Below are 15,852 nucleotides of genomic sequence, written 5' to 3'. Positions count from 1 at the left end.
ACATCACAGTCCAGACAGTTATAATAGAGGGCCTGATGGGCAGGCTCCCGAAATAGTAAAAATAATTAAATTATAATGATAAATTAGATACTCTCTCTCCACCCAGTAAACTCATTGGAAATGTGGAGGAAACCTATGCTGGAATTCTCTACTTGGGACACTAGAGGCTGGATTCCCAGTTTCAACGGCTAAGTGCTGATGCCAGCGGAGCATGTGTGGTCTTTTACGACCAAATAATCGGCGGCAACCCCTCACCGATTTCAGGACAGGTGAGGGCTAGCACCGGCGGTGGATGAAACTCCCCGCTCCCGTGCCGAAAACGGCCGGAGAATGGCCGGGTCCCTGGCCACGCATGCGCACGGCTAACGACCTGCAGCGGTCGTGCTATACAACATGGCGCCGGCCGTGCACCGATCCGATCCGCCAAGCACGACCTCACAGTCCACCCCCTGACCACCCCCACTAGTCACCCCACCCCTCATGGAAGCCCCTCCGGCCAGCGACATGTATCCCGGTCAAGTGTGGTGGCGCTGGACACAGTCTGCAGCCGCTACGCCGGGGTCCTCCACAGCTGAGGCCACACATATCCCGCATTCGGAAACTCAACCCATCGTGGGCGGAGCATCATGGAAGGGGCGGCTGATGATGCGGCAGTGCCGTTGCAACGGCGCACAGCGCGTGACGCGATGGTGCCATTTCGGAGGGGGCAGAGCATGGCTGACCAGCGTGAAACCGGGCGCTGGCCCCAATTTCGGTGTCAGTTCTCCACCTGATCGCCGATTACGATATCAACGTCAGGCAATGGAGAATCTCGCCCTATATATTTCTGCCGCATATGAATCGCCTCTGATTTGCCCTTGCACTAGGAGTACAAATCAGAGGTGATGCACTGTCCCTTGCTATGCAAATGTATGTATGGCAGGGATTGCGAGGGTTTCCGTCATGAATCCCTCTTTTAGGTCACCATTTTCAGCGGGCGACCCGATGGTGAGGTGCGGTGGCTGGGTCCCCGTCTCCCCCGGAAACGCAATTCCCTCACCCCCACAACAGGATTTTCTGGGTTACTCCTTCCCTCAACCCCCCACAGTATCTCCCCCCCCGCACCGATTCATTCACCAGTGGCCCCCATAAGAGAGACCTCTGCATTTGGGATTCTCACCAGAGACACCCCCATAAGGAAGTCTCCCACCAGAAATCCCGGGCGCGATTCTCCGCTGCCCACGATGGGTCGGAGAATAGCGGGAGGGCCTTCCCGACATTTTTCCCGCCCTCCCGCTATTCTCTCCCCCCCCCCCCCACGGCCGCCCCACGACACGTATCGCTGCTCGACGTTTTTTACGGCGAACAGCGATTCTCCCCAGGCCGATGGGCCGAGTTCCCAGGCCTTTACGGCCGTTTTCATGAACGCAATCACACCTGCTCTCACCGTTCGTGAAAACGGCCGCAAAGTGCCGTCCCGGACAACCATGGCACCGATTGGCACGGCCCCACCACGGCCGTGCCAAGGGTGGCATGGGCCTGCGATCGGTGGGCACCGATCGCGGGCAGCGGGTCCGATACCTGCGCACTATTTGTTCCTCCGCCGCCCCGCAGGATCAGTCCGCGGGGCGGCTGAGGGGCATGACGGCCCGCGCATGCGCAGGTTTGACGCATCTGCATGATGATGTCATCCGCGCATGCGCAGCTGACGTGACGCTTGCCACGCGGGGGGGAGAATCGGGTCCTGGGAGGGGGCGCGGAGGCTGCCGTGAAACACGGCCAGTTTCACGGCAGCCTTTACGACTCGCCGCATTTGCGGAGAATCGCGCCCCCCCTCTATAAGAGAGCCCTCGACCATAAGAAAGACCCCTGCCTGGATGCCATACACAACAGAAAATCCTTCCTGAAAGCCCCCCATTACAGGGACCTCTGCCTGGAAACCCCCTATTCCAGAGGCCGCTGACTGGAAGCTAGAGAGCAGTCCAGACAGAGCCAGTGAAAAAAATCTCTGCTTTAAAACTCACCTTTGCAACACCTGCTGGCTCAGGCAGCAAAAGCAGCCCATGTAAATTCCCCAAACAGAGTTAACGGTGCATTTCAGGCTTTTTATTAGAATCTTTACAGGTTGGAGCCACCAGTGAGGGGTTGGATATATTGGCATTCGTAGAAGGTCTGGAATTTCCTGTGGTGGGGAGGGGAAGTGTGAAGAGTTGGAGACACCGCTAGGTCCTGGGGTAGTCTTAGCAGTTATCGGGCAGATGCAAACAGGTGAGGCCTGAGGGCCGGATGGGTTTCGGGTGAAGTTTGCTGGACAGTTGGTCACGTTGCTGGTGGACATGTTTGAGAACTCTCTAGGGCAGCAGTGGTTAGCCCTGCTGCCTCACGGCACCGAGGTCCCAGGTTCTACCCCGGCTCTGGGTCACTGTCCATGTGGAGTTTGCACATTCCCCCGTGTTTGCGTGGGTTTCGCCCCCACAACCCAAAGATGCGCAGGGTAGGTGAATTAGCCACACTAAATTGCCCTTAATTGGAAAAAATGAATTGGGTAATCTAAGTTTACATTAAAGAAAAATGTTTGAGAACTCTCTGATCCGGGGCTCCCTTCCGGCGACACCAGTGCAGGCATCGATTTCTCTTCTGTTGAAAAAACTCAAGGATCCTGTGATCCATGGGTCATACTGTCCTAATTCAAGGCTGAATGTTGGAGTCAAGGTATTGGCCAAGGTTTTAGCAATGAGTTTAGAGCCTTGTCTCCCTGGGGTGATAGATAAAGTTCAGGCAGGCTTTTGTTAAGGGCTGTCAGCTGTCGTCTAACATCCAGTGACTGTTAAATGTAGTTCTCTCCCTGCCTGCGGGGCCTGATCCAGAGGTGGTTGTGTCTTTGGAAGCTGAGAAGGCATTTGATAGGGTGGAATGGAAGTACCTGTTTACAGTTTTGGGGAGGACTGGTCTTGGCCCAAAGTTTGTTTCACGGATTCGTCTACTGTATAAGGTCCTCTTGCTATTTTGTGTACCACTCTGAGTTCAGGGTACTTTGAGTTGGGAAGGGGAACGGGTGAGGGATGTCCAATGTCTCTCCTCCTATTTGTATTGCCGATTGAGCCCCTGGCTATGGCTTTGAGAAAGTGGAAGGGGATAGTTGGGGGGGGGGGGCACGAGTGGAGTGTAGAGTGCCAACGTGTCACTGATGACTTACTGCTTCATGTGATAGACCCAGACCTCACAATGGGTGATATAATGGATCTACTGAAGAGCTTTGGCTCTTTTTCGGGATACAAGTTGAATCTAGGAAAAAGTGAGCATTTTCTGGTGGACCCCATCGGATGGGGAGCCAACCTGGGTGTGCTTCCCTTTCGCCTTGCCAGATCACGATTCAGGTATCTAGGTGTCCAAGTGACCTGGGACTGGGCCCAGCTCCATTGAACTGCACCAGTCTGGTGAGTAAGTCAAGTCTGATCTGGATTGGTGGGATAACCTTCCCCTGACCTTGGCGTGTCCAGTCTAGCAAAATGAATATTCTTCCACGGTTTTTGTTTCTTTTTCAATATCTTCCTGCCTTCCTCCCTAAATCCTTTTTTGGGAGGGTTAATAAGTTGATAGCATCTTTTATAAAGGCGGGTAGATTCCTAGAATTTGTCGGACAATTTTACAGAAAGACGGATATTACCTCATTTGCTTTTCTATTACTGGGCAGCCAACATAGAAAAGGTGCTGGGTTTGTGTAGCAACTGATGTGCCATCAATAATGACAGAGAACAAGAGTGAAACTGTGGCTTTAATTAGCTTAAAGATACCTGCTGGCAGCCGGCCCCAGACTGAAGGCAGGGCCGGCGGTTGGCCACCTTTATACCTGAGCCCAAGGGGAGGAGCCATAGGCGGAGCCAGCAGGGGCAAGCCCAGTCATGTTACATACAGCAGGTATAAAACAATACAGTGGTTTACCACAGAAACCCAGGGGCCGCTTGGGTGCAGGTTGGGGTGAGGTCATGTCAGAGGTCTGGGTTGCGCACTCTGGTGATGGCATTGTTCCCGTTTTCGGCAACAGATTATTCTACGAGTCCGGTGGTCATATTGATTTTGAGGATATGGAGACAGTTCAGCCCACATTTTATGCTTGGGTCTCTGTTAAAGTTGGCCCCCATTTGTACCAACCACCTGTTTGGGCTGGTGAGTTTAGGATACTTATTTCTGGAAGGGAGAATTGTCTGCTTGGAGGAATTGATGGTGAAATATGATATCCCTAGGTTCGGAATTTTGTACAGAAGGCCTTCCCAACATTCCATGAGACGCAGCCAACGTTTCTTATGAAAGGACATTCTTTCACTTGCGGGGTTGAAGGATGGTAGCGCATCTAGCAGCTATAGGCGGATCCTGTCAGAGGAAATGAGCCTGGTGGATGGGGTGAACACGAAGTGGGAGGGGAACTGGGGCCCATAGTAAATGACAAGGTTTGGAGTGAGGCCTTTCGCAGGATGAACTCCATGTCTTCATGCGTGAGGCTGGGCTTGATCCAGTGCAAAGTAGTGTTTAGGGCACACCTGACTAAGGCGAAGATGAGAGCTTTTTTTCCTGGAGGTGGACGATAGGTGTGAACGGTGTTCCGGGGGCCCGACGAACCAATCATGCGCACATGTTCTGTTTCTGTCCCAAACTTGTGAGCTTTTGGTTCTCCTTCTTTTGCACCATGTCAGCGATTCTAAATGTTGAATTGGAGCCCCTTCCTCTGGTTGCCATATTTGGGTGTCGGCTGGAGACAGGGACGGAGGTGGATGTCCTTGCCTTCGCTTCGTTGATTGCCCAGAGACGGGTTCTGCTGGGGTGGAGGTCTCCAACCCCACCCAGCGCCTCAACATGGCTAGAGGACCTAATGGAGTTTCAGTACCTGGCGAAGGTCAACTACATTGTGAGGGGATCAGTCGAGGGATTCTACTGGAGATGGTGGCCTTTCATTGCCTACTTTAAGGAACTTAACACTGTCCATTGCTAGAGGGGAGGGGGGGTTGGGAAGGCAAGGTTATGGGTTGTGTGGGTTTGTATTTTTTTTGTATTCTTGAATGTTGTATCTGTGGATTTGTAAAATTTTAATTTTTTGTAATAGCTGGTAAAATTGAAAGCCTTAATTTTTCAAAATGGGTGGCTTCCAAGTAGTGGTCTCTTTTATGGCGGTGTCTCTGGTGAGGTCTCTCTTATGGGGGGCTTCCATGCAGGCATCTCTCTTATGTGGTGGGTCTCTGGTGAGGTCTCTATTATGGGGTGGGGGGGGTTCAGGTGGAGATCTCTATGGTGGGGGATATCTGGGCTGGGGTCTGGTGTGGGGGATGAGCAGGATTTGCACTGTCGGTGGGAGAGGATGGCCCTTTGATGGACTTTGGGAGCAACTCCCTAAAAGGGTTACCGCCTTGGCCCACCATGTTACGGCCACGCTGGGAAATGCCTGCACCAATTCTCTTCTACATGAAACATGGCCCAAAGGACCGGAGAACCGTGCAGGCCTGGATAATCCGGTGACCAGCCTGTTAAAAGGATACAAATGGATTTGCATCCTCCTGCAGGCACGGGGCATGAACCTCGAAGCCGCTGCTAGCGGGGGACGCGAGCATCTTAACAGGGTGCCGATCCCATTTTATGGCCGACGCTCGATTCTCCACCACATGGCGGAGAATTCAGCTGCAGTTAATACAGGTCAAGAGAGTGTTCGCTGCAATGCTGGTACAGCTGGAGCAGGAGCCAGTCATTCCTTGTATAGATATAGAGAGAAAAGAAATAAAGGATGCAGTCATACTGGTCAAAAAACTACTGGAACAGCATTATCTAATTTTATGCTTCTGTTCTAGGCACATTTAAGAACATATATTTCAATAACATTGCTGACAATAATACCACACCTCCTCCATGTCCGCCTGTGCCACTTCTCCGTGTTCTGATTGTCAGCTTATGATTTTTTTTGTGATGCTCTGCAGCATGAAATCGAATCAGGTTGCAGGTGGAAAATAATGCAACGTCCTGCTTAACACTACATTATATTAAACTTAAGGAAACATTCACCTCTACCGCCCCTCATAGGTCTAAATACATTTTTAGTTTGCCAATTTTTCGTGATTGGAGGGCAAAAGTAGTAAGTCTGCTGCTGTGTCTTAGTTATAGCATGATAACCCTTTGAGGTTTTGCTGAAGAGAGCTAGATTTGAAATGTAGACATTCAGAACTGTGCTAAAGGTCAAGCTGCAGGCAGAACATAGTAAGAATATTGATTATATATAACATGTCAAATTACAACATCATTATTTAACACATAGCTGGCTGGGCAGGCTTCATTTGATATTCGAATTGCCATAAATCTCTGTGCAGAGGCTGTATCTCCTGATGTGATTATAATGTTACATTGTCGCTCCGTTTATTTGATTTACTTTAATTGGTTACCCTTTTCGTTCAAAACAGTATAATGTTACAGGACCTTTGCATCTTTTGATCCTAAAAGCAGCTTTATATTGGGAAAATGGTTTTCACTCAATGTCTTTATTACTTGCTCTGCTGGGGGAGGCATGCGGCTGGACGAAAGCATTAGCTCTCAGCATTGAACAAACCTGACCTTCCATTTCTGTGTACATGATTGAGCAGGTGGCAAATTAAAATACCAGTTCAGGCACCTTCCATGAAAAACTGAAATGAAGGAAGTACAAAAGAACAACTTGCATTCAGATAGTGCCTTTCGTCACTTTGGGATGTCAGCTAATGAGGTACTTTTGGAATCTTAGTTACTGTTGTGGTGGAGGAAAGTAGCAATCGAAAAATCATTCAAGAGTTTACAACTGTATAACAATGAAGGGATTTTTAAAAAAATGATTGATGCTTAAATTCAGTTCTGGAGTTTGGCCGGCACCGGGGCGCAGTGGTTAGCACTGCTGCCTCGTAGCGCCGAGGACCTGGATTCAATCCCGGCCCCGGGTTACTGTCTGTGTTGAGTTTGTACATTCTCAGTGTCTGCGTGGGTCTCACCCCTACAACCCAAAAGATGTGCAAGGATTGGCCGTGCTAAATTGCCCCTTAATTGAAGAAAATTTAAAAAAAGGTCAGTTCTGGAGTTTAACTTGTGCCTGTGTTTAAAAGCAGAACCTAAACTACTGAAATATGCTACAATGTATACTTAATGAATTAGAAAGCGGTCCAAAAACATACAAAGCCGAGACAGCGGAGTATAAACAGTACACAAACACAGTGCACTGGAATTCAAAGTAATGCACATTGAATTCAATATGGCTCAAACATCAGTTTGGTGCCAAATCCTGTTCTCTGGAGATTGCAATAACTCAAGGACATGTAACTTAATCAGTTGCCATCTTGCTCAACTGTGCCCAGAGTCAGGCTTATAGGGGTTTTTTCTGCAAACATTTCTGCCCACGAGTCAGCCAATCTTCATATTAAAAACTTGTACACGTTGCCAATTCACCTTCTTACGTGCTGTACGACTCCTGCCATATACAAATCAGGAGGGAAAGTTTTTGATAGAAGTAGCTTTCTGAGAGCAGACAACTGTAAGGCCATTACAGGCGATCGGAAGTGACTATGTTTTAGCTGCTAGTTCAGGCAACTGTTGTCAAATTTCAACCATGGATTCTTAACCTAATCCTCAACCACGTTTCGACAGTGAGAGCAATCTTATTCATTAAGGAAGCTCTGGAGAGAATTCAAAGCATTTGATGTTGCTCCAGGAAAAGAAAAAAAATTACAACAGCCGTGCTTTGTTGTGCTTATCTGAACAAATCAATCTCGTACCTATTATTACAGGGGGGTTGGGGGGCATGGGGGAGACATAAAACAGTTGAGCATCTGCACTGTTGAAATAAATAAACCCATGAAAACACACAGTGTGAAATAAAGCAATTTCAAAAAAGAGAACATTACTAAATTCAATTCAGCTACTGCAAGATACTATCATGAGTGGGTGAAAGGCGGCAAACAACCTTTTCACAACAGCGGCACTATTATTAAAGAAACAATTTGTAACATTTTGTACAATCTGTATTTTTCTAAAAATTGCATCATTTTAAACTTCACATACCAAAACTGGAAGATTCCCTCACCCTCCACCAACTCCCCTCCCTCCCATCCCCACCTTCACACTGAAGTTGTTGCTGCGATATTGAAGGCTGATTGTTCTTCATTATTGATGGCTGCCTTGCCTATGACGTTACTGCACCAAATGAAATTCTGCCATGTTTCACTTCAGAAAGAAAGAACAAAGTGCTTTGTATGTATTGATCAGAAATATGGTATTTGTGAGGCGAGTAAAGCACATTTAAGAAATGCAGTAAATTTCTGTACTTTCCTTTTTAAAAAATCATATTCTTTGAGGTCCTAGATCTATGTTATGGTGTTGCCGTTGAAAATATATTTTTAATTGTTATATCATGCAATCATTAATATATATAATGAGTAATATTATATGATTGTTAGATCATTACAGACGATAACCACAGATCTGATTTTTAACCCAATCTGCTCAATGATGTTACTTAACTGTTGGTGACCTGACCCTAATCTGCCATTGCCCATTTTGATCTGCAGATTTTGCAGAAGGTGAGGAGGCTGTTTAATGCAGGTAAGGGCCTCATGAATGGATGCAACTCAGGATCCTATTATGTTAATAGGTTCTGATTGTATTTTAACCAAGGCCCGAGTGGGGGAACCGGTGTAGATTTTCCCCTAGACTGAAGCATGTCTGCAGACAGAAGAGACCCTCTCTGTTAAGCCAAACCTTCCTCTGTGGGGCTCAGAGCTTTGGGAGTGGTCCACCAGACCCCACAAGGAAAGCTAGTTGTGGCCTTCCCCAGGCTCGACTTTCCCTTCCCTCCCAAAACGCATCCCTATGACTTTCCCATTTGCTCGAGAATTGCTTTGGACTGGGTCTCTGAGCAACTCGCTGGCACTTCGCCACTTCTGCTTACTTCGGACAGGCCCCTGATCGCAGCATGCTGATGAAGTGAAGCTCAGAAATTGCAATACCCCAGGCCTCAAACTTGGGTTAGAGACTGCAGTACACACTCGACTCCCCCGTCTTCGTTAAAATTGGATCTCTTAGTCTTGAATAGATTTAACAACCCATTCCTGGAATTTATAACGTTATCTGGACTTCTCATTTGGTTACTGGCACGAAGCTCAAAGTCTGGCTTGTTCAATTCTAAGTTGGCAATGGGTCAGTGACTATGCAAGTGGCTCATTCATCAGGACAAGTGCTTGTATAACTTGCACAGTCTCCACACCTACAGCTGTAATTCATTCTGTCTCCAATTTTAGAGGTAACTGCATTGATCGAGTGTCGATTCAGTATCATAAGAATGAAGAGAAAATGCCTCAGCTGAACACAAAAAGGTGTCTCTTGAACCCATGGAAGTTATAAAAATAGATCACTTCTTTTTTTAATTCACCACCTTTCTATTGTGGGATTAGTAAATGTACATAAATACTTTACAGCCAATTATTCTCTTTCAAATAATCAGCATGCCAGTTCAGAACCTACAGGAAAACAGTTCTAATGGTTCACTTTGCTTTGTTGGCAGATAAATTGGTCACTGATGGTTACGCACACTGTTCAAGTTTGAAGTAACAGAATCAGAGAGCTGTGCAATTCTTCTGTGCACTTGCTAACATTCCCAAGATAGAGACAGAGCGAAGTGAGAGGGAACTGAAGCCACCTGAACCTATCAGTCACCTCCAGAAGGAATGGATAGTAAATAATGATGTTTCGGTCGAACAGAGATTTAAAGACACAAACTACATTGCAGAAAAGGGAAAAGCATTCCAGCAACAGGAATGAGCCATCTTTCTTGCAAAAAGGAGGGGAATGCCATGACATCTACTGAATTGAGGACCTATCAGTGGATGCTGCACTTCTTTGCTCACCCCTGCTGGGACTGACTGAATTGGTACTTACCTGTTTGATCATCAGTCGCTGCTTTTACTTTTGTGTGAGGTGCACAGTACACCTGACAAGCCTCCTGCAGCAAACACTGCTGTTTTTGAGAGGTACAGTCTCCCTCCAGCCAACCACATCAGAAGGAACATGGGATGTCGTCAAAGCTCTGAGGAGAAGGAGGCAGCCCGGCGCTCTAGGCGGATTGATCGGCACCTACGCTCAGAGAGTCAGCGCCAGCGCCGCGAGATCAAGCTCCTGCTGCTGGGGACCAGCAACTCTGGAAAGAGCACCATTGTCAAACAGATGAAAATTATCCACAGCGGCGGGTTCAACTTGGAGGCATGCAAAGAATACAAGCCCCTCATTATCTACAACGCTATCGACTCTCTCACACGCATCATCCGTGCACTAGCTACCCTCAAAATAGAATTCCACAACCCAGATAGAGCCTATGATGCTGTTCAGCTATTTGCCCTGACTGGGCCAGCTGAGAGCAAAGGAGAGATCACACCTGAACTGTTAGGGGTAATGAAGCGCCTATGGGGTGACCCAGGCGTCCAGGAGTGCTTCTGCCGGTCCAACGAGTACCACTTGGAAGACAATGCAGCCTACTACCTGAATGATCTTGACAGAATTGCGGCATCTGACTACATCCCAACAGTGGAGGACATTCTGCGGTCAAGGGACATGACCACCGGCATAGTGGAAAACAAGTTTACTTTCAAGGAGCTGACATTTAAAATGGTGGATGTAGGAGGGCAGCGGTCTGAACGGAAGAAATGGATTCACTGTTTTGAAGGGGTAACAGCAATAATTTTCTGCGTGGAACTGAGCGGATATGATCTGAAGTTGTATGAAGATAATCAAACAGTAAGTAAATGCCTTTTCTTTCTTGGTCAGTATGAGGCTTTCGATCCTTCCTTTGGTGAGCATCATGTGCAATTCCTGTAGTCTGCTCCATCAAGTTCTATTTTTGTAAGCAATTATAATTTTGATGCTAGTTTAATGAATAGGTAGCTGTCTGGAATAGACCAGAAATTGAGGAAAAATAGATATAGAATAACATAGGTTTCACTAATGCTTACAATACTTATTTGTCTGTTTCGTCTTAGATAGCTGTCTATTTATCATAATTAAATTATGGTCTCAGCTGAGTAAATTATTTAACTTTTTTTTGTTAACTGAAACAGTTGCTGCCATATAACAGCAATGAGTGCTCAATTGTCACAATACTGAAGGGGTTGACTGGAATCTGTATCTTGTGAGGATTTCCTCAATCGTCCTTAGGATAGTCAAAATGTGTAGCTTTCAGCCAATTAGACTGTTGCAACAGCATGCTCAGATTTTACTACTTCTTTGTGCAAGCTTATCAAAGGTCAGCACATTAAATAGATGGGATGCAATTTAATGAAGGTTTTGGGTTTCAAAAATGCTGGCAGAAAGCTAGGCTATAACTGCGCTGTTCTTGGGGAAAAAAAATCTGATGCTCCCTGAACTTCAGTCGAACCCTGGAATCTCACATCTGTTCCAGTCCGAGTTACAATCATGTCCCAAGTTCTGCATGTACACTTTTCAGGAAAAAAATCAACTCTGTAACTTAGTTCCGGGGCCTTCACAACTAATTGCCTAAAAAATGTGATATTTGAAGTGAGTTGTTTTAAGTTAGGTAAACTATTTTGCATTCTTATTGTTTCGAATATACTTAAAGTATCACTTTCAAGATGTGCTCCAATGCCCCATTACAGGCCTTGAAACATTATTGCACAAGAAGGAAGACTGCTCTATTAAATTATTTTGGGTTAATATTTCGCCTGGATTGATTCAAAGCCAAATGTGCAACATCTAACTTTCTGCTTGTTAAAAGAGTTAAGCAGCACACTTTGGTTTCTTATCGAATATTTAATGCACTATTTGCTAGATGAACAGAGATTTCTCTGTGAGTCAGCTGACCTTTAGTGCAACACATTGCAGTAACTATTTCCATGGTTACTGAAATGGATGAGTTTGGATGAGGGATTAAACTGTGATCAATTTCTACTGTAGCAATTGGAGGCCACAGACGTTACAGAACAAATAAACAGGTGGACTTCCTAACCCCTCTCTCCTGTCCTTTCCATCTTTCTCCTCCCCTCCCCAAACACTTGCCTACATGTGGCTTGTTCCAATGCGGCTGGTTGCTATAGTGCCAGTTTTTCAGGGCAGCATGGTGACAATCTCCTATTTCCCAGCAACCAGCTAATCAGCTCTTAAACCCCGGTTGCCAAATGCTGCTGCACTATCTTACATAAATTCAAGAGTCATTTGATGAGTGTCGAATCCTTTGATGGTACTTTGTGCATGTAATCTGTACAGCAAATGACAAATCATTTAGTGCAGAAGCTGTCAAGTAAACGAGCATCAGTATTGTAACTTCAGCTGGTTATATACATTTGTTAAACTTCAATCTTTAGGTGTTTATGATATGCCATGTGTACCAATACACAGACCACATGTGATCAATATTAGCTATCCATAGACAGAAAATCCACAGTACTACTTTTAAACATTATTTTGCAGTGTGATTAAGATATAGGACAGAAGCTCCGAGGTAGTGGAGGGAGATAGTGTAATCCAACAGAACTGGGAAGATAAATAATAGGAAAGAAATTGAGGGTATGAAAGACTGAGTTGTGTGTGTGATATTTTTCAACCTTTGTGGCTAACCAGATGATTTATTGTAGTCCTGTTCCAACTACTCTTGGTGGAATAATGGAAATTACAGCACAGGAGTCACAAGCCCACTATATCACTGCCAGTACTCTGAGCAATTTATCTATTTTTTCTATTGATTTAACAAAACGAAAAGAAAACAAACATGTCTATATTATATTGGGTGTTTCAGTTCCAAATTAATTGTATCTATGGGCGTGATCGAACCAAATGGGAACTATGTCCCATAGTGAGCGCGTTTAGCCGTGTGTTTCGCGCAGCACCGAGAAATGGCATCCCAATCTCTCAACCCTTAAACCTCCCCAAAGCCGCAACTCACCTATAAAAGGTTCCTTGGCCCCCGCAGCATCCCACCTCATGTACACAGGGCTCCCCCAGGCCCAATCACCGCCGTGCAAAAAATGCCAGTCTGGTACCCTCACAGTGCCCCTGCCAGTTGGCAGTCCTACCTGGGTACCTTGACACTGTTAGGCTGGCACCCAGGTGGTGGTGCCAGGCTGGCAGTACAAGGATGCCAGGCTGGCACATGCAGTGCCAAGACGCCACCCTGCCCAAAGGGCATGAACCTGGGGGCCTCCGATGCCCTGCGAGACGCCCACGAGTGCCGTTTCGTCTGGTCCCAATTTGTGGGGACCAGTACTGAATGGCACTCGCCCAAGGTTTCCAAGACAATGGGGACAGATCACAAGGCCTTGGTTACCTCAGGGCTGTGTCTCATTCTTCTATGCAGATTTTCAAAAAGTGATCTTGGCCACAATGGGATCTCACGACGCGTGGAAAGCTCGGTAGATCTCAGGAGAAGGGTCTCCGGGCATTTCCTGGCCACGTTGCACCGTGGCGCGTTGCCTTTCGGGTGCAGCGTGGCCGGTAGATCACGCCCCACATTTTCACCTAAACCAAGCCTAGATTGCTCTAAACAGCTTAGCTATATAGCTCCGCTCACACATATCTCTTGGGAAGTTACAATAAGAAGGAAAGACATATGAGAAATGCAAGGTGGTTGGAATAGGTTTGAATGGGAAACTGAAGGCACAGCTAAGAGAGAGGTTTTACAGAGGTTTTGAACGTCAGAAAGGGAGAGATAAGGGGATACAAGTTGTGGTGCTCTGGCTGAGTTGAAGCTTGTGGAGGGCTGGTGTGGGCAGGCTAGTTAAAAGTGTGTTGAAGAGGGTATGGAAGTGGGGTTTCTGCAGCAGATGGGATGGGGCAGAGGGGGAGGCAGGCTACTTTGCAGAGACGGAAGACATCTGTCTTAGTAGCAGAGTGGACATGGGAGGAGGAAGCTGAGCTCAGGATCAAAAGAGTGCAAAGGTTCCATCGTTCCTGACCCAGTTTGAGATGGTAGCCGGGAAGTTGACATACCAGGGACCAGAAACTAGGAACAGCTGAAAGGACCCAAAGTAATGTTAAGAATTTGTTTATTACTCAAGTGCCAACTATGTCTTGGCATTATTCTTTGTTCCAGTAATTTTCTTCAATACCCATTCGAAAAGTAGCAATTTTCCACTTCAGTGCCTTCGGCACACAAGAGAACTAAGCAGAGAGATATTGTGCATCCCCTGTCTGTAGTCCCTTTGTCCATTTTTGAATAATATTTGTGACAGCCAAAAAAATAATACGGTTATAGTGAATGCATCCATTGGTAACTATTATATTACGTTTGTCACATCTTAGCATCTTGCTGGGTATTCAGCAATAGATCTGGAATGTTAGGCTGACAGAATTTTAATGCTGCAACTGGTATAGAACTCGGTTGAAGAAATATTGTGTAAACTAGGCTATCTTCAGAAACATCAATGACAACATTAATAATAAGGACTGTTCAGCTCACGAGATACTCCTTTCAGAGACCACTTTAAAAATATTTCAGATTTGAATCCTAATATGCAATTTGTGTTTATTTATTCGCTGTCTTTGGCTAGTTCAGCATTTATTACTCATCCCAGTTGCCCTAGAGAAGGCGATGGTGAGCTGTCTTCTTGAACAGCTGCAGTCCATGTGGTTTGAGTACAGTCACATAAGGTGGAGAGTGTTCAGGCCATCTCCCGGATGCAGTGACTCCACATTGACGAAAACGGTCATTTCGCGTGCCCTTCCCGGGGCCCGATGCATGTGCAATGCGATCGGGAACATGAAACGGCCGAATACCGCACTGCGCAAGTGAAGACGTCCGAGAACCGCATCACGCATGCGCAACGACGCACTGAGCGTCATGAGTTCGCGAACTGCGGCACCGCCCATTTTTTAAAAAACTGTCCTGCAAGAGGCAAATGCTGTTTAAACTGTGGGAAACCAAACCATTATGCAGCCCTGTGTAGATTTGCATCACCAGTCAGGAGCCAGTGCTCCCAATTCTGACAGCGGCGTATCAGAAGTGTGCAACACCGAACGCATGACTCTAATCCAGGCAGTGCGACGAATCCAAATGATCAATTCCGAGGACGAATGGCATGCAGTGATGAAGGTCAACCACTGCCCAATCCAGTTCAAACTGGACACAGGTGCCTCCGCCAATGTGATTTCGCAGGTGGACCTCAAGAGAATCAAGAAGCCCCCCAGAATCCATCCAGCTGCCTGCAAACTCCTGGACTACAATGGAAACGCAATCAAGGCACTAGGGTTCTGCCATCTGCAGGTGTCCAGCTGACACACACAAGCAAGCTTACACTTCGAGATTGTTAAACCAGACAGGGCATCCCCTGCTAGGTGCACACGCCTGTGAGCAACTGAACCTCATTCAAAGGTCTACACCACCCGCCGTCCCATTCGGATCTTCAGGCCAGCATCGACGACATCCTAACCCAGTACCCAGATGTATCTAGCGGGATGGGCACGCTGCCGTACGAGTACAAGATTCTACTGCGGCCTGATGCCAAGCCAGTGGTCCACGCACCACGATGAGTCCCTGCTCCACTGAGAGAGCGCCTGAAGGCAGAGCTCACGAGTCTACAACAAAAAGGCATCATCTCCAAGGTCACTGAACCAACTGACTGGGTCAGCATGATGGTGTGCGTAAAGAAGCCTTCGGGGGACCTACGCATCTGCATTGACCCAAATGATCGAAACAAAAACATTACGCGGGAACATTACCCCATCCCGAAGAGGGAAGAAATCATGAGTGAGATGGCACGCTTCTTCACAAAATTGGACACATCCCAAGGATTTAGTCAAATCCCAACTTGAAGAATCCAGCAGAAGGCTCTGCACTTTCAACATGCCTTTTGGCAGGTTCTTCTACAACCGAATGCAGTT

The 15,852-nt window shown here is 46.8% G+C and overlaps 2 protein-coding genes across 3 annotated transcripts in view; one reads left to right on the top strand and one right to left on the bottom strand.

The window, feature by feature from the left end:
- Positions 1-15,852, bottom strand: part of rsph14 (radial spoke head 14 homolog) — a 998,814-nt gene that overhangs the window by 602,759 nt on the left and 380,203 nt on the right. The window lies entirely within an intron of this gene.
- The window catches only part of gnaz (guanine nucleotide binding protein (G protein), alpha z polypeptide), a 334,178-nt gene that overhangs the window by 87,321 nt on the left and 231,005 nt on the right, over positions 1-15,852 (top strand). The window contains exons 2-3 of one of the 2 annotated variants that reach the window (XM_038793244.1): positions 8,544-8,577; positions 9,536-10,761. In XM_038793244.1, coding sequence (XP_038649172.1) covers positions 10,039-10,761 — 723 coding nt within the window. In that variant the 5' untranslated portion in view covers positions 8,544-8,577; positions 9,536-10,038. The remainder of the gene's footprint in view (positions 1-8,543; positions 8,578-9,535; positions 10,762-15,852) is intronic. The other variant, XM_038793238.1, reaches the window with a different exon arrangement.

The sequence above is a fragment of the Scyliorhinus canicula genome, chromosome 1, assembly GCF_902713615.1.
Source record: "Scyliorhinus canicula chromosome 1, sScyCan1.1, whole genome shotgun sequence".
Taxonomy (NCBI): Eukaryota; Metazoa; Chordata; class Chondrichthyes; order Carcharhiniformes; family Scyliorhinidae; genus Scyliorhinus; species Scyliorhinus canicula.
Note: the sequence above shows the minus strand (reverse complement) of the source record. Positions and strands in the feature narration are given on the sequence as shown.